The sequence below is a fragment of the Oncorhynchus clarkii genome, chromosome 18 (genome assembly GCF_045791955.1).
Source record: "Oncorhynchus clarkii lewisi isolate Uvic-CL-2024 chromosome 18, UVic_Ocla_1.0, whole genome shotgun sequence".
In the NCBI taxonomy this organism is placed as follows: Eukaryota; Metazoa; Chordata; class Actinopteri; order Salmoniformes; family Salmonidae; genus Oncorhynchus; species Oncorhynchus clarkii.
The window spans coordinates 56515445-56538587 of record NC_092164.1 but is presented as its reverse complement, the minus strand read 5'-3'; the positions used below and the strand labels follow the sequence as shown (position 1 = coordinate 56538587).

At 48.1% G+C, this 23143-nt stretch overlaps 1 protein-coding gene across 1 annotated transcript in view; it reads left to right on the top strand.

Moving 5' to 3' along the window:
* Positions 1-22203, top strand: part of LOC139373742 (TBC1 domain family member 5-like) — a 34870-nt gene extending 12667 nt beyond the window's left edge. Inside the window, exons 11-23 of the mRNA XM_071114667.1 lie at positions 56-106; positions 243-312; positions 474-646; positions 752-894; positions 10226-10332; positions 10873-10958; positions 11079-11362; positions 11564-11620; positions 12902-13107; positions 13228-13327; positions 17021-17100; positions 20487-20738; positions 20853-22203. Coding sequence (XP_070970768.1) covers positions 56-106; positions 243-312; positions 474-646; positions 752-894; positions 10226-10332; positions 10873-10958; positions 11079-11362; positions 11564-11620; positions 12902-13107; positions 13228-13327; positions 17021-17100; positions 20487-20738; positions 20853-21134 — 1891 coding nt within the window. The 3' untranslated portion in view covers positions 21135-22203. The remainder of the gene's footprint in view (positions 1-55; positions 107-242; positions 313-473; positions 647-751; positions 895-10225; positions 10333-10872; positions 10959-11078; positions 11363-11563; positions 11621-12901; positions 13108-13227; positions 13328-17020; positions 17101-20486; positions 20739-20852) is intronic.
* Positions 22204-23143: the final 940 nt, after the last annotated feature.

Here is a 23143-nt window from a genome sequence, read left to right as displayed (position 1 = left end):
TCCATTCCTCCAAATCGGTTTGTGTTGATCTAATGTGGTTGTCTTTGGTCCACAGTGAGGAGATGCTGTCTCTACTGAATCCTATGTTCCATGAGCATGATGCCTAGTGAGTGAAATATGCATTTGACATTCTTCTACATTCTAAATGTGGAAATCCTATGGACAGGTCAGACTTCTAACATGTTCTTGTTGAGACCCAGTCCATATCACTCTGTTCTCCTCTGTGTGTCTGTGTTCTGCAGTGCCATGTTCTCCCAGCTGATGGAGACAGCAGAACCCTGGTTCTCCAGCTTGGAGAGAGAAGTCAGAAGGGTCAGTGCTCTTGTTAAAGTTGTAGCACTCACCGGCTACTGAAGCTCCATTGTAGCTGCTTCTGCTATTCTAACGTATATCAGCGTTGTATTTTATGTTCATGTTATTCCACTGTTGACATCATCTGAACACTGATGATGTTGTCTGAACGTTCTCCTCAGGGGAAGGATGAGATGCTGACCAGCATGCCGTTCGCCCGTCCGCAAGACTCGGGGCCGTCTGTTGCCATAGTGACCAAAGTGAACCGCATCCAGGACCAGCTGGTGAAGAAGCACGACGTGGAGCTGCACATGCATGTCAACCGCCTGGAGATCGCCCCGCAGATATACGGCATGTGAGTACTGCCACCTGTCTGTTAATTGTCTCTCTAGTGTGTGTCTGCCTGCATCTGTTTAAATGTGTGTGTCTGCCTGCGTCTCTTTAAACGTTGCGTCTCTAGTCGCTGGGTGCGTCTGCTGTTTGGCCGTGAGTTCCCCCTGCAGGACCTGTTGGTGGTGTGGGATGCCCTGTTCGCTGACAGCATCACTCTAGACCTGGTGGACTATGTCTTCGTAGCCATGCTGCTCTACATCAGAGATGCCTGTAAGGACCTCCCTCACTGCCTATCAATACATGTCAGTCACATAGCTGGTTGGTTGCCAGTCGTATTCAGCCGCCCTTAGTCAGCTATTTAGCCGACCGTAGTCAGCTATTCAGCCAGTCGTATTCAGCCGCCCTTAGTCAGCTATTTAGCCGACCGTAGTCAGCTATTCAGCCAATCAAATCAAATTTTATTTGTCACATACACATGGTTAGCAGATGTTAATGCGAGTGTAGCAAAATGCTTGTGCTTCTAGTTCCGACAATGCAGTAATAACCAACAAGTAATCTAACTAACAATTCCAAAACTACTGTCTTATACACGGTGTAAGGGGATAAAGAATATGTACATAAGGATATATGAATGAGTGATGGTACAGAGCAGCATAGGCAAGATACAGTAGATGATATCGAGTACAGTATATACATATGAGATGAGTATGTAAACAAAGTGGCATAGTTAAAGTGGCTAGTGATACATGTATTACATAAGGATGCAGTCGATGATATAGAGTACAGTATATACGTATGCATGTGAGATGAATAATGTAGGGTAAGTAACATTATATAAGGTAGCATTGTTTAAAGTGGCAAGTGATATATTTACATTTCCTATCAATTCCCATTATTAAAGTGGCTGGAGTTGAGTCAGTGTCATTGTCAGTGTGTTGGCAGCAGCCACTCAATGTTAGTGGTGGCTGTTTAACAGTCTGATGGCCTTGAGATAGAAGCTGTTTTTCAGTCTCTCGGTCCCAGCTTTGATGCACCTGTACTGACCTCGCCTTCTGGATGATAGCGGGGTGAACAGGCAGTGGCTCGGGTGGTTGATGTCCTTGATGATCTTTATGGCCTTCCTGTAACATCGGGTGGTGTAGGTGTCCTGGAGGGCAGGTAGTTTGCCCCCGGTGTTGTGCAGACCTCACATGAGAGGTCTGGAGAGCCTTACGGTTGAGGGCGGAGCAGTTGCCGTACCAGGCGGTGATACAGCCCGACAGGATGCTCTCGATTGTGCATCTGTAGAAGTTTGTGAGTGCTTTTGGTGACAAGCCGAATTTCTTCAGCCTCCTGAGGTTGAAGAGGCGCTGCTGCGCCTTCTTCACGATGCTGTCTGTGTGAGTGGACCAATTCAGTTTGTCTGTGATGTGTATGCCGAGGAACTTAAAACTTGCTACCCTCTCCACTACTGTTCCATCGATGTGGATAGGGGGGTGTTCCCTCTGCTGTTTCCTGAAGTCCACAATCATCTCCTTAGTTTTGTTGAGTGTGAGGTTATTTTCCTGACACCACACTCCGAGGGCCCTCACCTCCTCCCTGTAGGCCGTCTCGTCGTTGTTGGTAATCAAGCCTACCACAGTTGTGTCGTCCGCAAACTTGATGATTGAGTTGGAGGCGTGCGTGGCCACGCAGTCGTGGGTGAACAGGGAGTACAGGAGAGGGCTCAGAACGCACCCTTGTGGGGCCCCAGTGTTGAGGATCAGCGGGGAGATGTTGTTGCCTACCCTCACCACCTGGGGGCGGCCCGTCAGGAAGTCCAGTACCCAGTTGCACAGGGCGTGGTCGAGACCCAGGGTCTCGAGCTTGATGACGAGCTTGGTGGGTACTATGGTGTTGAATGCCGAGCTGTAGTCGATGAACAGCATTCTCACATAGGTATTCCTCTTGTCCAGATGGGTTAGGGCAGTGTGCAGTGTGGTTGAGATTGCATCGTCTGTGGACCTATTTGGGCGGTAAGCAAATTGGAGTGGGTCTAGGGTGTCTGGTAGGGTGGAGGTGATATGGTCCTTAACTAGTCTCTCAAAGCACTTCATGATGACGGATGTGAGTGCTACTGGGCGGTAGTCGTTTAGCTCAGTTACCTTAGCTTTCTTGGGAACAGGAACAATGGTGGCCCTCTTGAAGCATGTGGGAACAGCAGACTGGTATAGGGATTGATTGAATATGTCCGTAAACACACCGGCCAGCTGGTCTGCGCATGCTCTGAGGGCGCGGCTGGGGATGCCGTCTGGGTCTGCAGCCTTGCGAGGGTTAACACGTTTAAATGTTTTACTCACCTCGGCTGCAGTGAAGGAGAGACCGCATGTTTTCGTTGCAGGCCGTGTCAGTGGCACTGTATTGTCCTCAAAGCGGGCAAAAAAGTTATTTAGTCTGCCTGGGAGCAAGACATCCTGGTCCGTGACTGGGCTGGATTTCTTCCTGTAGTCCGTGATTGACTGTAGACCCTGCCACATGCCTCTTGTGTCTGAGCCGTTGAATTGAGATTCTACTTTGTCTCTGTACTGACGCTTAGCTTGTTTGATAGCCTTGCGGAGGGAATAGCTGCACTGTTTGTATTCGGTCATGTTACCAGACACCTTGCCCTGATTAAAAGCAGTGGTTCGCGCTTTCAGTTCCACACGAATGCTGCCATCAATCCACGGTTTCTGGTTAGTGAATGTTTTAATCGTTGCTATGGGAACGACATCTTCAACGCACGTTCTAATGAACTCGCACACCGAATCAGCGTATTCGTCAATATTGTTATCTGACGCAATACGAAACATGTCCCAGTCCACGTGATGGAAGCAGTCTTGGAGTGTGGAGTCAGCTTGGTCGGACCAGCGTTGGACAGACCTCAGCGTGGGAGCCTCTTGTTTTAGTTTCTGTCTGTAGGCAGGGATCAACAAAATGGAGTCGTGGTCAGCTTTTCCGAAAGGGGGGCGGGGCAGGGCCTTATATGCGTCGCGGAAGTTAGAGTAACAATGATCCAAGGTCTTTCCACCCCTGGTTGCGCAATCGATATGCTGATAAAATTTAGGGAATCTTGTTTTCAGATTAGCCTTGTTAAAATCCCCAGCTACAATGAATGCAGCCTCCGGATAAATCGTTTCCAGTTTGCAGAGAGTTAAATAAAGTTTGTTCAGAGCCATCAATGTGTCTGCTTGGGGGGGATATATACGGCTGTGATTATAATCGAAGAGAATTCTCTTGGTAGATAATGCGGTCTACATTTGATTGTGAGGAATTCTAAATCAGGTGAACAGAAGGATTTGAGTTCCTGTATGTTTCTTTCATCACACCATGTCACGTTAGCCATAAGGCATACGCCCCCGCCCCTCTTCTTACCAGAAAGATGTTTGTTTCTGTCGGCGCGATGCGTGGAGAAACCCGTTGGCTGCACCGCCTCGGATAGCGTCTCTCCAGTGAGCCATGTTTCCGTGAAGCAAAGAACGTTGCAGTCTCTGATGTCCCTCTGGAATGCTACCCTTGCTCGGATTTCATCAACCTTGTTGTCAAGAGACTGGACATTGGCAAGAAGAATGCTAGGGAGTGGTACACGGTGTGCCCGTCTCCGGAGTCTGACCAGAAGACCGCCTCGTTTCCCTCTTTTTCGGAGTCGTTTTTTTGGGTCGCTGCATGGAATCCACTCCGTTGTCCTGTTTGTAAGGCAGAACACAGGATCCGCGTCGCAAAAAACATATTCTTGGTCGTACTGATGGTGAGTTGACGCTGATCTTATATTCAGTAGTTCTTCTCGACTGTATGTAATGAAACCTAAGATGACCTGGGGTACTAATGTAAGAAATAACACGTAAAAAAACTAAAAACTGCATAGTTTCCTAGGAACGCGAAGCGAGGAAGCGAGGCGGCCATCTCTGTCGGCGCCGCGTAGTGTGTGACAATGGCTGAATACGACAATGGTCGTATTCAGCCGCCCTTAGTCAGCTATTTAGCCGACCGTAGTCAGCTATTCAGCCGGCCATTCATTTGGCCATTCAGCCATTGTCAGCAAGACATTCACCCATTGCCTGCCAGCCGTTGCCTGCCAGCCGTTGCATGCCAGCCGTTGCCAGCCAGCCGTTGTCTGTCCTGTCTGTCTGTCAGCCAGCCAGCCAGCCGTTGTCTGTCAGCCAGCCAGCCGTTGTCTGACTGTGTCTGTCTGTCAGCCGTTGTCTGACTGTGTCTGTCTGTCAGCCGTTGTCTGACTGTGTCTGTCTGTCAGCCGTTGTCTGTCTGTCTGTCTGTCAGCCGTTGTCTGTCTGTCTGTCTGTCAGCCGTTGTCTGTCTGTCTGTCTGTCAGCCGTTGTCTGTCTGTCTGTCTGTCAGCCGTTGTCTGTCTGTCTGTCTGTCAGCCGTTGTCTGTCTGTCTGTCTGTCAGCCGTTGTCTGTCTGTCTGTCTGTCAGCCGTTGTCTGTCTGTCTGTCAGCCGTTGTCTGTCTGTCTGTCTGTCAGCCGTTGTCTGTCTGTCTGTCTGTCAGCCGTTGTCTGTCTGTCTGTCTGTCAGCCGTTGTCTGTCTGTCTGTCTGTCAGCCGTTGTCTGTCTGTCTGTCTGTCAGCCGTTGTCTGTCTGTCTGTCTGTCAGCCGTTGTCTGTCTGTCTGTCAGCCGTTGTCTGTCTGTCTGTCAGCCGTTGTCTGTCTGTCTGTCAGCCGTTGTCTGTCTGTCTGTCAGCCGTTGTCTGTCTGTCAGCCGTTGTCTGTCTGTCTGTCTGTCTGTCTGTCTGTCAGCCGTTGTCTGTCTGTCAGCCGTTGTCTGTCTGTCTGTCAGCCGTTGTCTGTCTGTCTGTCTGTCTGTCTGTCTGTCTGTCAGCCGTTGTCTGTCTGTCAGCCGTTGTCTGTCTGTCAGCCGTTGTCTGTCTGTCAGCCGTTGTCTGTCTGTCTGTCTGCCGTTGTCTGTCTGTCTGTCTGTCTGCCGTTGTCTGTCTGTCTGTCTGTCTGCCGTTGTCTGTCTGTCTGTCTGCCGTTGTCTGTCTGTCTGTCTGTCTGTCTGCCGTTGTCTGTCTGTCTGTCTGTCTGCCGTTGTCTGTCTGTCTGTCTGTCAGCCGTTGTCTGTCTGTCTGCCGTTGTCTGTCTCTGTCTGCCGTTGTCTGTCTGTCTGTCTCTGTCTGCCGTTGTCTGTCTGTCAGCCGTTGTCTGTCTGTCTGTCAGCCGTTGTCTGTCTGTCTGTCTGTCAGCCGTTGTCTGTCTGTCTGTCTGTCTGTCAGCCGTTGTCTGTCTGTCTGTCTGTCTGCCGTTGTCTGTCTGTCAGCCGTTGTGTCAGCCGTTGTCTGTCTGTCTGTCAGCCGTTGTCTGTCTGTCTGTCAGCCGTTGTCTGTCTGTCTGTCAGCCGTTGTCTGTCTGTCTGTCAGCCGTTGTCTGTCTGTCTGTCAGCCGTTGTCTGTCTGTCTGTCAGCCGTTGTCTGTCTGTCTGTCAGCCGTTGTCTGTCTGTCTGTCAGCCGTTGTCTGTCTGTCTGTCAGCCGTTGTCTGTCTGTCTGTCAGCCGTTGTGTCAGCCGTTGTCTGTCTGTCTGTCAGCCGTTGTGTGTCTGTCTGTCAGCCGTTGTGTGTCTGTCTGTCAGCCGTTGTGTGTCTGTCTGTCAGCCGTTGTCTGTCTGTCTGTCAGCCGTTGTCTGTCTCTGTCTGTCTGTCAGCCGTTGTCTGTCTGTCTGTCAGCCGTTGTCTGTCTGTCTGTCTGTCTGTCTGTCTGTCAGCCGTTGTGTCAGCCGTTGTCTGTCTGTCTGTCAGCCGTTGTGTCAGCCGTTGTCTGTCTGTCTGTCAGCCGTTGTCTGTCTGTCAGCCGTTGTCTGTCTGTCTGTCTGTCAGCCGTTGTCTGTCTGTCTGTCTGTCAGCCGTTGTGTCAGCCGTTGTGTCTGTCTGTCAGCCGTTGTGTCTGTCTGTCAGCCGTTGTCTGTCTGTCAGCCGTTGTCAGCCGTTGTCTGTCTGTCAGCCGTTGTGTCAGCCGTTGTCTGTCTGTCTGTCAGCCGTTGTCTGTCTGTCTGTCAGCCGTTGTCTGTCTGTCTGTCAGCCGTTGTCTGTCTGTCGTTGTCTGTCTGTCAGCCGTTGTGTCTGTCTGTCAGCCGTTGTCTGTCTGTCAGCCGTTGTCTGTCTGTCAGCCGTTGTCTGTCTGTCAGCCGTTGTCTGTCTGTCTGTCAGCCGTTGTCTGTCTGTCTGTCAGCCGTTGTCTGTCTGTCTGTCAGCCGTTGTCTGTCTGTCTGTCTGTCAGCCGTTGTCTGTCTGTCTGTCAGCCGTTGTCTGTCTGTCTGTCTGTCAGCCGTTGTGTCTGTCTGTCGTTGTCTGTCTGTCAGCCGTTGTCTGTCTGTCAGCCGTTGTCTGTCTGTCTGTCAGCCGTTGTCTGTCTGTCTGTCAGCCGTTGTCTGTCTGTCTGTCAGCCGTTGTGTCAGCCGTTGTCTGTCTGTCTGTCTGTCTGTCAGCCGTTGTCTGTCTGTCGTTGTCTGTCTGTCAGCCGTTGTGTCTGTCTGTCAGCCGTTGTCTGTCTGTCAGCCGTTGTCTGTCTGTCAGCCGTTGTCTGTCTGTCAGCCGTTGTGTCAGCCGTTGTCTGTCTGTCAGCCGTTGTGTCAGCCGTCTGTCTGTCTGTCAGCCGTTGTGTCAGCCGTTGTCTGTCTGTCTGTCAGCCGTTGTCTGTCTGTCTGTCAGCCGTTGTCTGTCTGTCTGTCAGCCGTTGTCTGTCTGTCTGTCAGCCGTTGTCTGTCTGTCTGTCAGCCGTTGTCTGTCTGTCTGTCAGCCGTTGTCTGTCTGTCTGTCAGCCGTTGTCTGTCTGTCTGTCTGTCAGCCGTTGTCTGTCTGTCTGTCTGTCAGCCGTTGTCTGTCTGTCTGTCTGTCAGCCGTTGTCTGTCTGTCTGTCTGTCAGCCGTTGTCTGTCTGTCAGCCGTTGTCTGTCTGTCAGCCGTTGTGTCAGCCGTTGTCTGTCTGTCAGCCGTTGTGTCAGCCGTCTGTCTGTCTGTCAGCCGTTGTGTCAGCCGTTGTCTGTCTGTCTGTCAGCCGTTGTCTGTCTGTCTGTCAGCCGTTGTCTGTCTGTCTGTCAGCCGTTGTCTGTCTGTCTGTCAGCCGTTGTCTGTCTGTCTGTCAGCCGTTGTCTGTCTGTCTGTCAGCCGTTGTCTGTCTGTCTGTCAGCCGTTGTCTGTCTGTCTGTCTGTCAGCCGTTGTCTGTCTGTCTGTCTGTCAGCCGTTGTCTGTCTGTCTGTCTGTCAGCCGTTGTCTGTCTGTCTGTCTGTCAGCCGTTGTCTGTCTGTCTGTCAGCCGTTGTCTGTCTGTCTGTCAGCCGTTGTGTCAGCCGTTGTCTGTCTGTCAGCCGTTGTGTCAGCCGTCTGTCTGTCTGTCAGCCGTTGTGTCAGCCGTTGTCTGTCAGCCGTTGTGTCAGCCGTTGTCTGTCTGTCTGTCAGCCGTTGTCTGTCTGTCTGTCAGCCGTTGTCTGTCTGTCTGTCAGCCGTTGTCTGTCTGTCTGTCTGTCTGTCAGCCGTTGTCTGTCTGTCAGCCGTTGTCTGTCTGTCAGCCGTTGTCTGTCTGTCTGTCTGTCAGCCGTTGTCTGTCTGTCTGTCAGCCGTTGTCTGTCTGTCTGTCTGTCAGCCGTTGTCTGTCTGTCTGTCTGTCTGTCAGCCGTTGTCTGTCTGTCTGTCTGTCAGCCGTTGTCTGTCTGTCTGTCTGTCAGCCGTTGTCTGTCTGTCTGTCTGTCAGCCGTTGTCTGTCTGTCTGTCAGCCGTTGTCTGTCTGTCTGTCAGCCGTTGTCTGTCTGTCTGTCTGTCTGTCAGCCGTTGTCTGTCTGTCAGCCGTTGTCTGTCTGTCTGTCTGTCAGCCGTTGTCTGTCTGTCTGTCAGCCGTTGTCTGTCTGTCTGTCTGTCTGTCAGCCGTTGTCTGTCTGTCTGTCTGTCAGCCGTTGTCTGTCTGTCTGTCTGTCAGCCGTTGTCTGTCTGTCTGTCTGTCAGCCGTTGTCTGTCTGTCTGTCTGTCAGCCGTTGTGTCAGCCGTTGTGTCAGCCGTTGTCTGTCAGCCGTTGTGTCAGCCGTTGTGTCTGTCTGTCAGCCGTTGTCTGTCTGTCTGTCAGCCGTTGTCTGTCTGTCTGTCTGCCGTTGTCTGTCTGTCTGCCGTTGTCTGTCTGTCTGCCGTTGTCTGTCTGTCTGTCAGCCGTTGTCTGTCAGCCGTTGTCTGTCAGCCGTTGTCTGTCAGCCGTTGTCTGTCTGTCTGTCAGCCGTTGTCTGTCTGTCTGTCAGCCGTTGTCTGTCTGTCTGTCAGCCGTTGTCTGTCTGTCTGTCAGCCGTTGTCTGTGTGTCTGTCAGCCGTTGTCTGTGTGTCTGTCAGCCGTTGTCTGTCTGTCTGTCTGCCGTTGTCTGTCTGTCTGTCTGCCGTTGTCTGTCTGTCTGTCTGCCGTTGTCTGTCTGTCTGTCTGCCGTTGTCTGTCTGTCTGTCTGCCGTTGTCTGTCTGTCTGTCAGCCGTTGTCTGCCTGTCTGCCGTTGTCTGTCTGTCTGCCGTTGTCTGTCTGTCTGCCGTTGTCTGTCTGTCTGTCTGGCTGCCGTTGTCTGTCTGTCTGCCGTTGTGTCTGCCGTTGTCTGTCTGTCTGTCTGCCGTTGTGTCTGCCGTTGTCTGTCTGTCTGTCTGCCGTTGTGTCAGCCGTTGTCTGTGTCTCTGTCAGCCGTTGTCTGTCTGTGTCTCTGTCAGCCGTTGTCTGTCTGTCTCTGTCAGCCGTTGTCTGTCTGTCTCTGTCAGCCGTTGTCTGTCTGTCTCTGTCAGCCGTTGTCTGTCTGTCTCTGTCAGCCGTTGTGTCAGCCGTTGTCTGTCTGTCTGTCTGTCAGCCGTTGTGTCAGCCGTTGTCTCTGTCTGCCGTTGTCTGTCTGTCTGTCAGCCGTTGTGTCAGCCGTTGTCTGTCTGTCTGTCAGCCAGCCAGCCGTTGTCTGTCAGCCAGTCTGTCTGTCAGCCAGTCTGTCTGTCAGCCAGTCTGTCTGTCAGCCAGTCTGTCTGTCAGCCAGTCTGTCTGTCTGTCAGCCTGTCTGTCTGTCAGCCAGTCTGTCTGTCAGCCAGTCTGTCTGTCAGCCAGTCTGTCTGTCAGCCAGTCTGTCTGTCAGCCAGTCTGTCTGTCAGCCAGTCTGTCTGTCAGCCAGTCTGTCTGTCAGCCAGTCTGTCTGTCAGCCAGTCTGTCTGTCAGCCAGTCTGTCTGTCTGTCTGTCTGTCTGTCTGTCTGTCTGTCAGCCAGTCTGTCTGTCAGCCAGTCTGTCTGTCAGCCAGTCTGTCTGTCAGCCAGTCTGTCTGTCAGCCAGTCTGTCTGTCAGCCAGTCTGTCTGTCAGCCAGTCTGTCTGTCAGCCAGTCTGTCTGTCAGCCAGCCTGTCTGTCAGCCTGTCTGTCTGTCTGTCTGTCGTTGTCTGTCTGCCTGTCTGCCAGTCAGCCGTTGGTCCGTCGTCGTTCGTCCAGCCAGCCGTCGTCGTTCGTCCAGCCGTTCTCTGACATAGTCAACCGTAGACTGTCAGCCATTCAGACAGTCAGCCATAGTCAACCAGCTATTCAGCCAGCCTGCCTGATAGCCTAGCCGTCTGTCTGCTAGCTAGTGTCTGTCACGGAGCCTTGCTAACTCTTTGTTTTTTCCTGTGTCTCAGTGATAGCGAGTAACTTCCAGACCTGTCTTGGCCTTCTAATGCACTACCCACCTATAGGAGACATCCACACCCTACTACACAAGGCTCTGTTCCTCAGAGATCCCAAGGTAAGAACACACATAAGCTGTCCTGGCTCCAGCACACATTCTGTCCTGTCCAGTCTCCTCCATTTGACCACTGACCCGTGTAAACTGTGACTGCTTGGTCCCATCATGGTGTGGTGTTCCTGACAGACGTGCAGGTCTGATCCGGTGTGACACAACCGCCCCGGGTTGGACTGCATTGTCCAGACGCGTCCCCATCTCCCCCTGGGGTGGTACAGGGGGAGATGGGATAGATTGATGCAGATTGGTGACATTTGAGGCGGAAGAGAGGGTGGAATGAGGGTTAGGGAAAAGGGGGGTGGAGAGGAGAAGGGAAAGATGGAAAAGTGGCTGAATCATGTGATTTTATGATATTTATCAATTTTAAGGCGGTTGGGACATGACCATGATAGTCAGAGTAGTTGGCTAAAGCACAGATCTGGGACTAGGCTATGTGGGGGAGCCCCCACCCAACAGTATTTTTCACACCGTCTCTATTTCATCACTTTGTATTGATTTGATCACTATTTAATGAGCTGTATTCACTGATGCCTCTTCCTTTAGAACAATCCTCGGCCAGCCAACTACCAGTTTCAACAGAATCTGGACTATTACAAGACCAGAGGAGCGGACCTGGTCAACAACACCCGGTAAGCAGACACACACACACAGTACAGCATGAGGAACAGTCATGGTAACAAACACACACACACACACTGTTTCACAATATTCTGCTAAACTAAGCCTTTCTCTCTTTTCTCCTCTCTCAGTGCCAGTGGCAAGATGGCTCCTCTCAACATCAACAAGGTCTCCAGCAGTCTGCTCAGCTTCGGTAGGAAGCTCATCGCCCCTGCTCTGTCAGGGGGTGGCTCCAGCGGCATCTCTCCAATTAATAGCGAGGTCCTGTCTGCCCCCTCCCCCGTCACTGTGGGTCCTCACCCCCAGGCCGAGCCCTTGTTGTCTGGCCATGCACCCCTGCAGACGCAGACACCACCCCATTCCCAGCACCACCGCCTACTCAAGTCTGAGAGTATGCCTGTCCACCTGAGCAAAGGTGAGGGTCGGAAACGCACGTGCGCACACACACACTTTTACGCTGAACAGGTACACTGAAGCTCGCATGTCCATACATACAAGTGCTTAGTTGCGTCACGAGAAGGTTTACTCAATAAGCACATGATAGCAGTCCTGGACTCTGGACTGTGTGTGTCCACGAGTGACACGATAGCCTTACTCTCCTGTCTGTTCAATGTAGTTTCAGGAGGAGTCTCTCAGGTTCCTGTCCCAGCCCACATTTTCTCTGACACAAAAGGTAACTGCTACCGCAGCACCTGCTTGCTTGTGTATGTGTGATGTGCTTGCATTCCCTTTGACCAGTTAGTTTCAACCCTGACCTCTGACTGTCACAGTACTGCTGGCTTTCTGTACTCTTTTCCTCCTGGTTACTTAATCAACCAATAAATGGCATTATTGATCAGCCGTATTGTTCAAATTCACCCTTGTCTTAATCAATCACTGAACGCTACAAGCCAGCAGTACTGTGGCAGTCCAGAGTTTTGTATTTATGGATCCCCATTAGTTCCTGCCAAGGCAGCAGCTACTCTTCCTGGGGTCCAGCAAAATTAAGGAAATGTATAAAATTTTAAAAACATTACAATAATTCACAGATTTCACAACATACTGTGTTCTCAGGCCCCTAATCCACCACATCTACAGTACTAAATCCATGTGTAAGTGTGTATAGTGTATATGTTATCGTGTGTGTTTGTTGCTTCACAGTCCTCGCTGTTCCATAAGGTGTATTTTGATCTTTTTTAAAATGTATTTTACTGCTTGCATCAGTTACTTGATGAGTTCCATGTACTGGCTCTATGTAGTACTGTGTACCTCCCATAGTCTGTTCTGGACTTGGGCATTGTGAAGAGACCTCTGGTGGCATGTCTTGTGGGGTAGGCATCGGTGTCTGAGTGGTGTGCTAGTCGTTTTAATAGACAGCTCGGTGAATTCAACATGCCAATACCTCTCATAAAAACAAGTAGTGATGACGTCAATCTCTCCTACACTTTGAGCCAGGAGAGATTGACATGCATATTATTAATATTAGCTCTCTGTGTACATCCAAGGGCTAGCCGTGCTGCCCTGTTCTTACCTAATTGCAATTTTACTAAGTCCCTTTTTGTGGCACACGACTGAACAGTTTTCCAGGTGTGACAAACCTTGTTGATGGTGTTAAGAAGATAGAGCAGTGCTTTATTATGGACAGACTTCTACCCATCTTAACTACTGTTGTATCAACATGTTTTGACCATGACAGTTTACAATCCAGGGTTACTCCAAGCAGTTTAGTCACCTCTACTTGGTCAATTTCCACATGATTTAGTTGAGGTTTAGGATTTAGTGAATCATTTGTCCCAAACACAAGGTTTTTAGTTGAAATATTTAACTGCTTCATTGCCACCCACTCTGCATGTTGTATCTACCTGGAAGTTCCCCCTGGTACAGGCTCTCCAGGACCAAGGTTGTCGACAACTGGGCTGGTCCATCTGTTCTTCTCCTCTCTCTCTGCTAGCCCACATGTCTCTCTCTCTTTCAGGCCAAATCTCCAGGACAGCTAGCTCCTCCCCCAGCATAGAGAGCCTCTCTGGAGGGCGGGGTCACACCACTGCATCCCCACCCCTTCCTGTCACCAGTGACACCAGCACGTCGTCTCCACCCCTCTCGGCCACCAAGAAGGATTCCTTCTTCAACATCACTCGCTCCCGCTCCCACAGCAAGACCATGATGGGCAAGAAAGAGGCTGTGAGTTCACTAGCTCTGTCTCTCTGTCTCTGCAAGTCTCTCACCTATCTCCTATTTCTCTCCTCGATCTCCCTCTAAGGATCCACACTCTCTCTAACGCTGTCCCCTCTGTGTTGTCAGGAGGAGGAGTTGGAGGCCCAGGTGTCCTTCCTGCAAGGTCAGATCAACGACCTGGAGGCCATGAGCAAGTACTGTGCCAAGATGATGAACACACATATTGGTAAGTCTACCTACTACCAATACAATAGTGGAAAAATCTGCTGTTCTGCCCTTTAGCAGTTAACCCCCAACAAACAGAGGCGGCAGGTACCCTAGTGATTAGACCGTTGGGCCAGTAACCGAAAGGTTGTTGGATCAAATCCCTGAGCTGACAAGGTAAAAATCTGTTGTTCGGCTCTGAACAAGGCAGTTAACCCACTGGCTTGCCAAGTTAAATAAAAAAAACAGCAACTGCTCCCCGGGCGCCGATGACATGGACGGTGATTTAAGGCAGATACCCACACCTCTGATTCAGAGGGTTATTTGAAATTCTTCAAAGTAGCCACCCTTTGCCTTGACAGCATTGCACACAATCAACCAAATCTGCCAAATAGTGCTTCTAATAACTATATTGGAAATACTGTGAAGAGAAATAGTTCACAGGTTAAGTTGTTTAAAAATATTAGGTCCATTGTCATTTCTACACACATACATCTCAACACTTGGCCCAACAAATAATATTGTTGACCAATCAGGACCTGAATATGACTGCACGTCACATCATTTAACACGTTCAAAAAAAAAAGTTTTACGTAGTTATTAAACATTGATTGCACTCACTCGTATTTTCTAGCCATTCACCGATACTTATGCTATGATGCTGGTCAAGTTTGGTGTCGCACACCTGACGCTGCCGCATGAGACAGACACACACCTCCCCAAGCTCTGGGACTGTGCTGGTCAGAAACAAAGAAAGCTTGCTGATGGATGCAAACAATGTTCTCCACAAAAAACATAGCAAAATGACAATCTGTTTCAGTAGCTATAGTTAGCTATCTACCTAGGTGTAATTTAAAATACCCATAATTTGGCCTCCTGAGTGGTGCTTGAGGCGTCACTACAGACCCGGGTTCGATCCCAGGCTGTGTCACAACCAGCCGTGACCGGGAGTCCCATAGGGCGGCGCACAATTGGCCCTGCATCTTCTGGGTTAGGGGAGGGGAGGGCTAGGTTTGCTTTACTTGGCTCATCACGCTCTAGCGACTCCTTGTGGCGGGCTGGTAGCCTGCAGGCTGACTTTGGTCGTCAGGTAGACAGTGTTTCCTCTGACACATTGGTGTGGCTGGCTTCTGGATTAAGTGGGCGGGTGTTAAGAAGAGTGGTTTGGCGGGTCATGTTTCGGAGGATACGTGACTCAACCTTTGCCTCTCCCGAGCCCGTTAGGGAGTTGCAGCGATGAGGCAAGATTGCAATTGGATATCACAAAATTGGGGAGAAGGGGGTAACATCCATTTTATTTACTTATACCCATAATTTACAAGACCGTTTTAGTATTTGGTTGATGATGGTCAGACCCACCTATGTGAAGCTTGCAGTTTGCCTTCAAAATAAAAGTCCATCATTGAAAGTGATGCAAATAGAGAATCATGCCATAGTTGGTGCTTAACAAGGTTGGAATGTTATATAAATGCAACAAAAGACAATTAGTTAATTTGACAAATCAGTTCAAATCACTCTGTAGATATATTAGACTTTAGAATTGCATTGGGGGCATACTGTATTCTTAGGTAAGGCTGTACAGTGCAATAGGAATGTCAATACCCACAATAAGCAGACTGGGGAGGTGATTTCCCATAGTCAGTCCTGCAAGAGCTACGCTGCAAAAATGTGTGGACTCTTTACAGTTGTGTTCTGTGGGTGTCACTGAGTAGACTGATACCTATGGATTGTGGATCAATGAAATTGGGTAAGGCTTTACAGTGAAATACAAGTATGCCCCAATGCATACTGAAGTCTAATACATCAACAGTGCGATTTCAACACATTTGTTTTGTCAAATTAACTAATTGTCGTTTGTTGAATTTACATAACATTTCAACCTTGTTCAGTATTATCTAGTCCAAATATTGCGTAGTTCCACTATTTGTATCCATTTGGATTACTTTCAAAGAGGGACCTTTTTTATTTCGAAAGCGAATTGCAAATTCCACTTGTCTAATCCTTATTGTGGCTAGCTTCACATAAGTGTCGGGTCCAGTCTTATTAGATAAGTTTGGGGGTAACAGGGCTAGGTAGCTGGCTAGCTTGTTTATTTACTTATCTATCTAGCTAGTTATTTTAATGAACAGAAGTTCGATTTAGAATAGGATAACAAGTGGCTGCCTGGGTAATAATTAGTCACATGGATTCCTAAATCATTGCTAAGAATATTGAAAATGGTTGCAGTTTCTGATCACTATTTTCAGGGTGGTTGCATTGGTGCTAGCGAGATACCAAGCTAAAGCTAGCTAGCAATCCCAGAAGTTGCTAATAAAATCTGTATCAAAGATATTTCTGAGTGACTTTATCATACTGCAAACCCAAAGTCAACAAAGTAGGGTGACAGCCTGGCTCCAATTTCCAAACTGTTATCAATGTTGACAAAATGCGTCATTATTATTCTGTATTTAATTTTGACTAGCTAGGTTGAATCAGGTACAATTGCTTGGGATGTGGCTGGCAGGCAGAAGCGGTAGGGACTCGAAGCAGCAGGATCCCCATCCGTTCCCCCCCAGACTCTGGGATTGTTGCACGTCTGGGAGAATGTTGGACTACCTTTGTTTTATCCTGCATCTTATTTCAAATGTTTACAGATGTTTTCCCATTCGGTCGAACAAATAAACGTCTTATTACCAAAGTGCTAATGAAAACACATCGTGGCCGGTGTGTGCTTGTTTGTAGAGGTCTTCATTTCTTCAGCTTTAACAGTGCTGCTGATCGTAGTGGTGGTGGTGCTTGTTTGTAGAGGTCTTCATTTCTTCAGCTTTAACAGTGCTGCTGATCGTAGTGGTGGTGGTGCTTGTTTGTAGAGGTCTTCATTTCTTCAGCTTTAACAGTGCTGCTGATCGTAGTGGTGGTGGTGCTTGTTTGTAGAGGTCTTCATTTCTTCAGCTTTAACAGTGCTGCTGATCGTAGTGGTGGTGGTGCTTGTTTGTAGAGGTCTTCATTTCTTCAGCTTTAACAGTGCTGCTGATCGTAGTGGTGGTGGTGCTTGTTTGTAGAGGTCTTCATTTCTTCAGCTTTAACAGTGCTGCTGATCGTAGTGGTGGTGGTGCTTGTTTGTAGAGGTCTTCATTTCTTCAGCTTTAACAGTGCTGCTGATCGTAGTGGTGGTGGTGCTTGTTTGTAGAGGTCTTCATTTCTTCAGCTTTAACAGTGCTGCTGATCGTAGTGGTGGTGGTGCTTGTTTGTAGAGGTCTTCATTTCTTCAGCTTTAACAGTGCTGCTGATCGTAGTGGTGGTGGTGCTTGTTTCTAGAGGTCTTCATTTCTTCAGCTTTAACAGTGCTGCTGATCGTAGTAGTGGTGGTGCTTGGCTTGCACATGCAAATTCAGCGAGCACAACATTCTATAATATAGTTGTTATTTGACGGCTCAAATTAAAAGCTTATTTCACATTTTTTGACACGCAAAGACCCAAACAGCATTCCATATCTACATAGTTTTAGTTGATTTATGTTAAGACTGGAGTTTTTTTTTCTTCAGAGAAACGTTGAGTCATGACCCACCAGTTGAGAATCGCTGAGTTAAGCTATAACTACAGTGATGTTTTGAGCAATCTAGTGATTTTAAATCCGTATACACATGTGCTCAGTTGTGTGGTTAAAACAGGCTTTATTTTGTTAATTGGTTGGCTGTGTGTTACTGCTATATCTGTGATCTGATGTCTGTCTCAGGTAAGATCCAGGAGGTGATCCTACAGGAGCACCTGGAGAAAGAAGACGAGGTGTTGGTGTCACTGGCTGGACTCAAACAGGTGTGTGTGTGTGTGTGTGTGCATTTGTGCATGACAAATCACATTTTACAGTGAAATGCTTACTTACAAGCCCTTAACCAACAATGCAGTTAAGAAAAACGAGTGAGTAAAAAATACAAATAAATAATTAAAGAGCAGCAGTAAAATAACAGTAGCGGGGCTACAGTGCCTTGCGAAAGTATTCGGCCCCCTTGAACTTTGCGACCTTTTGCCACATTTCAGGCTTCAAACATAAAGATATAAAACTGTATTTTTTGGTGAAGAATCAACAACAAGTGGGACACAATCATGAAGTGGAACGACATTTATTGTATATTTCAAACTTTTTTAACAAATCAAAAACTGAAAATTTGGGCGTGCAAAATTATTCAGCCCCTTTACTTTCAGTGCAGCAAACTCTCTCCAGAAGTTCAGTGAGGATCTCTGAATGATCCAATGTTGACCTAAATAACTAATGATGATAAATACAATCCACCTGTGTGTAATCAAGTCTCCGTATAAATGCACCTGCACTGTGATAGTCTCAGAGGTCCGTTAAAAGCGCAGAGAGCATCATGAAGAACAAGGAACACACCAGGCAGGTCCGAGATACTGTTGTGAAGAAGTTTAAAGCCGGATTTGGATACAAAAATATTTCCCAAGCTTTAAACATCCCAAGGAGCACTGTGCAAGCGATAATATTGAAATGGAAGGAGTATCAGACCACTGCAAATCTACCAAGACCTGGCCGTCCCTCAACTTTCAGCTCATACAAGGAGAAGACTGATCAGAGATGCAGCCAAGAGGCCCATGATCACTCTGGATGAACTGCAGAGATCTACAGCTGAGGTGGGAGACTCTGTCCATAGGACAACAATCAGTCGTATATTGCACAAATCTGGCCTTTATGGAAGAGTGGCAAGAAGAAAGCCATTTCTTAAAGATATCCATAAAAAGTGTTGTTTAAAGTTTGCCACAAGCCACCTGGGAGACACACCAAATATGTGGAAGAAGGTGCTCTGGTCAGATGAAACCAAAATTGAACTTTTGGCAAAAATGCAAAATGTTATGTTTGGCGTAAAAGCAACACAGCTCATCACCCTGAACACATCATCCCCACTGTCAAACATGGTGGTGGCAGCATCATGGTTTGGGCCTGCTTCTCTTCAGCAGGGACAGGGAAAATGGTTAAAATTGATGGGAAGATGGATGGAGCCAAATACAGGACCATTCTGGAAGAAAACCTGATGGAGTCTGCAAAAGACCTGAGACTGGGACGGAGATTTGTCTTCCAACAAGACAATGATCCAAAACATAAAGCAAAATCTACAATGGAATGGTGTTAGAAACATATCCAGGTGTTAGAATGGCCAAGTCAAAGTCCAGACCTGAATCCAATCGAGAATCTGTGGAAAGAACTGAAAACTGCTGTTCACAAATGCTCTCCATCCAACCTCACTGAGCTCGAGCTGTTTTGCAAGGAGGAATGGGAAAAAAATTCAGTCTCTCGATGTGCAAAACTGATAGACATACCCCAAGCGACTTACAGCTGTAATCGCAGCAAAAGGTGGCGCTACAATTAACTTAAGGGGGCTGAATAATTTTGCACGCCGATTTTTCAGTTTTTGATTTGTTAAAAAAGTTTGAAATATCCAATAAATGTCGTTCCACTTCATAATTGTGTCGCACTTGTTGTTGATTCTTCACAAAAAAATAGTTTTATATTTTTATGTTTGAAGCCTGAAATGTGGCAAAAGGTTGCAAAGTTCAAGGGGGCTGAATACTTTCGCAAGGCACTGTATATGGGGTACCGGTACAGAGTTACTGTACGTAGGTATCATTAGTGACTGCATAGATAATACGCAGGGAGTAGCAGCAGCGTAGATAATACGCAGGGAGTAGCAGCAGCGTAAAATAGGGGAGGAGACAAAGCACACAGTCTGGGTAGCTATTTGACTAGATGTTCAGGAGTCTTATGGCTTGGGGTTAGAAGCTGTTTAGAAGCCTCTTGGACCTAGACTTGGCACTCTGGTACAGCTTGCCCTGCAGTAGCAGAGAGAACAGTCTACGACTAGGGTGGCTGGAGTCTGACAAAACATTTTTTAGGGCCTTCCTATGACACCGCCTGGTATAGAGGTCCTGGATGGCAGGAAGCTTGGCCTCGGTGATGTACTGGGCCGTACGCACTACCCTCTTTAGTGCTTTGTGGTCAGAGGCTGAGCAGTTGCCATACCAGGCAGTGATGCAACCAGTCAGGATGCTCTCTGGTGCAGCTGTAGAACCTTTTGAACATCTGAGGACCCATGCCAAATCTTTTCAGTCTCCTGAGGGGGAATAGGTTTAGTCGTGCCCTCTTCACGACTATCTTGGTGTGTTTGACCATGTTAGGTTGTTGGTGATGTGGACGCCAAGGAACTTGAAGCTCTCAACCTGTTCCACTGCAACCCCATCGATGAGAATGGGGGTGTGCTCAGTTCTCCTTTTCCTGTGGTCCACAATCATCTCCTTTGTCTTGATCACGTCGAGGGAGAGGTTGTTGTCCTGGCACTACACGGCCAGGTTTCTGACCTCCCTATAGGCTGTCTCGTTGTTGGTGTTGTGTTGTTGGCAAACTTAATGATGGTGTTGGAGTCGTGCCTGACCATGCAGTCATGAGTGAACAGGGAGTACAGTAGGGGACTGAGCACGCACCCGAGGAGCCCCCGTGTTGAGGATCAGCGTGGCAGATGTGTTGCAACCTACCCTTACCACCTGGGGGTGGCCTGTGGAAGTCCAGGATCCAGTTGCAGAGGGAGGTGTTTAGTCCCAGGATCCTTAGCTTAATGATGAGTTTTGAGGGCACTATGGTGTTGAACGCTGAGCTGTAGTCAATGAATAGCATTCTCACATACGTGTTCCTTTTGTCCAGGTGGGAAAGGGCAGTAGAGAGTGCATCATCTGTGGATCTGTTGAGGCGGAATGCAAATTGGAGTGGGTCTAGGGTTTCTGGGATAATGGTGTTGTGAGCCATGACCAGCCTTTCAAAGCACTTCATGGCTACAGACATGAGTGCTACGGGTTGGTAATCATTTAGGCATGTTACCTTGGTGTTCTTGGGCACAGGGACTACAGTGGTCTGCTTATTCTTCCAGAACGAGGTGAGTAATCGCTGTCCTGATATCTACAAGCTCTTTTTGGTCATAAGAGACGGTGGCAGAAACATTATGTACAAAACAAGTTACAATTAACGCAGAAAAACACAATAGCACAATTGGTTAGGAGACCGTAAAACGGCAGCCATTTCCTCCGGCGCTTGTAAATATTGGCATTTAACCATATGTGTTGTCAGTTCGTGTGTTCTTTGTACTCCGTGTGTGTGTGTGTGTTCATCATGACTTGCTCTGTGTATTTTTGAATGAATCCGTCAGATCAAGGACATCCTGAAGGGAGCGCTGCGTTTCAACCAGAGCCTGCTGGAGGCTGAGGAGAACGAGGAGATCACCATCGCTGACGACCACTATGACATCGCCTCCAATGCCGCTGCAGCCATCGTAGAACAGCTCGCCAACCGTCACCATGCCAAACACCCCTTCCAGGCCACACCGCAGCGTGGCGACGGTGATGGAGAACAGAAGGACCGAGAGGAGGAAGAGCATGAGCACACGGAGTCAGAGCAACAGGTGGTTACACACACATGGTTATATTCATACATACTCATACTCTCTGATACAAGGTGATTTGTAGATCAGCCTGTCAGCAGCAGTGTTGAACAAGCCCCTTGTCTCCCCATGCAGGCGTCTCCCCCAGAGTCATCTCTGTCTGTGGGTTCTGAGGGGAAGAACTGGGACGACTACATCCTGGTCTCGCAAGACGGAGAGCTGCAGCCCACCGAGGGAGGGGCCGAGAGGACCCCTCCAATCAGACAGCTCCGTGGCTCGCTCAGGGTGGAGCCGGAGGGCGTGGGGGTGTTCCAGGACCCCCTAATGGGTGCAGCGTCTGGCTCCTCCAGCCCAGATGAGGGCAGCACTCACAGCAAAGACTATGACTTCACCATCGTCAACCCCCAGGACCTGTGAGGGACTATACTGTTCTGATTTGGGTGGGGGTTACCCCTAACCAGAGATGTAGGATCAGTTTATCAATCCCCTTATCCCCACCTTAACCATTAGGGGGAGAAATGCAAGGGGGTTAGGGGGTTACTTCATCCCAACCTGGAGGATATGCTGTTTCACAGGGGCAAACCAATGTGCCACTGCTGGATGAAACTTGCACATGTGGACTGGGCTATGACAGCCAACCTACTGTCTGGCAGTCGCCAATACTTTATCATTTCCTGTCTGTCCTCATGTCTGACACATTACCCTCTCTAACCTGATCTGTATTCCTTGAATACTATAGATCTCTCCTATGCCTATTGCCTGCCCTCCTGTATGCTTGGGTCTTAGCAGTTATCCAACCCCACCTCTGACTTCAAGACAAGTGACTTTAATAGTAATACCCATTTTGCCACGAGATGGCACCACTAGACAGTTCACTACAGGCTACCCTCAGGAGCTGGAATTCATACTGCATTTATCAGTGTGGGGAATCCTTTCCCTTCTCTCTGTATGTAGCAGTAATTGAAGGGTAGGGTAGTACCCTGTTTCTCCAGGTAGGGGAGCTGTCTGTCCATCTAATGCCTGTGTCTAAAGATAACTTGTCTTACCGCCATTCATCTCTTCTTTGATTGGTCTTTAACTGTTCAAGAGAAGTTGCTCCTAACAGATCTAGGATCAGATTCCCAATCGCTAGTCCTTCACCTACCATTAGGGGGATTTTAAAATATCTGATTCTGTATCGGTTGTTAGGGACAACTTCTAACCAGTGCCTGTAAATCATTGACAGAGATTACCTGACTCCCTCTTTCTCCTTGACGTTGTTAGAAGCTATTTTAACCTGCACTGCATTACAAGGTGAAAGTTTTTGTTTTTTTAAGAAATTAATTCAAATTTATCTATGGAATAATAACATAGGTTTCATTATTTCCGGTGTCCTTGTATTTAGTTCTCTTGCTTCCTGTGGTAGCCAAGTAAAGCATTGCACATAAGGGATGTCCCTATAACCCAGATTAACTAGACCAATAAAAGCATTGCTCTTGCTAAAGTATGCCTGTGTCGTTGTGGCTTTGTACTGCTTTTCAACAGGACATTATAGTCTGTAGCAACATGCTGAATTGTGAGTACAACTTAACTCTTCAGCCGTACAAATTGAATAGAGCCGGACCCCTTAGTGTGTTTGGTGAGTGTTGTCGGTCAGTGATCACCAGACTGATGTGTGTGTGTGACATTTTGAAAATGCCAGTTCAATACTTTGTGGCTTCCCTTTGTCAGGCCCTAGTCGTGTCTCTCTGATTGCATGTGTGGCTATCAAGAGTCCAGGGTCAAAGCTGTGTGATTTTTGAAAGCACTGTTTTATGGTAATAAAGACACAGCCAGATTATAAATTAGCTGGTTTATTTGCATATAGTTTTTTTTATCCAGGTAGGCCAATTGAGAACAAGTTCTCATTTACAACTGCGAACTAGTTTGGGTGTGGTAATGCATCTAATGGATATGGTTTGGAGGAGATATTGATGTCAATTTATCAAGAGACAACTTGTCTTATAACATCAGGTGAATAACAAAGGTTTTCAAGACGCCAACCATTGTCTTCCGACAGGTGGCATCTAGGCAACGCTCATCCCTCAGTGCAGGCAGATTTGTCACACTGACTTAAGACAAAAGGCCAATGATTGAAAATTACCATTTTGTAAAAATGCAGTAATATTTTACTCGACGAGTATAAAACCAGATATTAAAATAGCGTAATGTGACACCATAACAAAACAGTGGTCTAAGTGTCATGGAAGGAGAACTTGAAATACTGTTACACTGTTTCTGATGGTTGAATCATCAACACTGTCTGGTTGAGTTAAATTAATCCTATGCCACCGATAGACATCCATAGAATTAGGACGAGTAGAACATTCGTGGACCTTCTGACCATAGCTTATTCTCATGCCGTTTCTGACCATAGCTTATTCTCATGCCGTTTCTGACCATAGCTT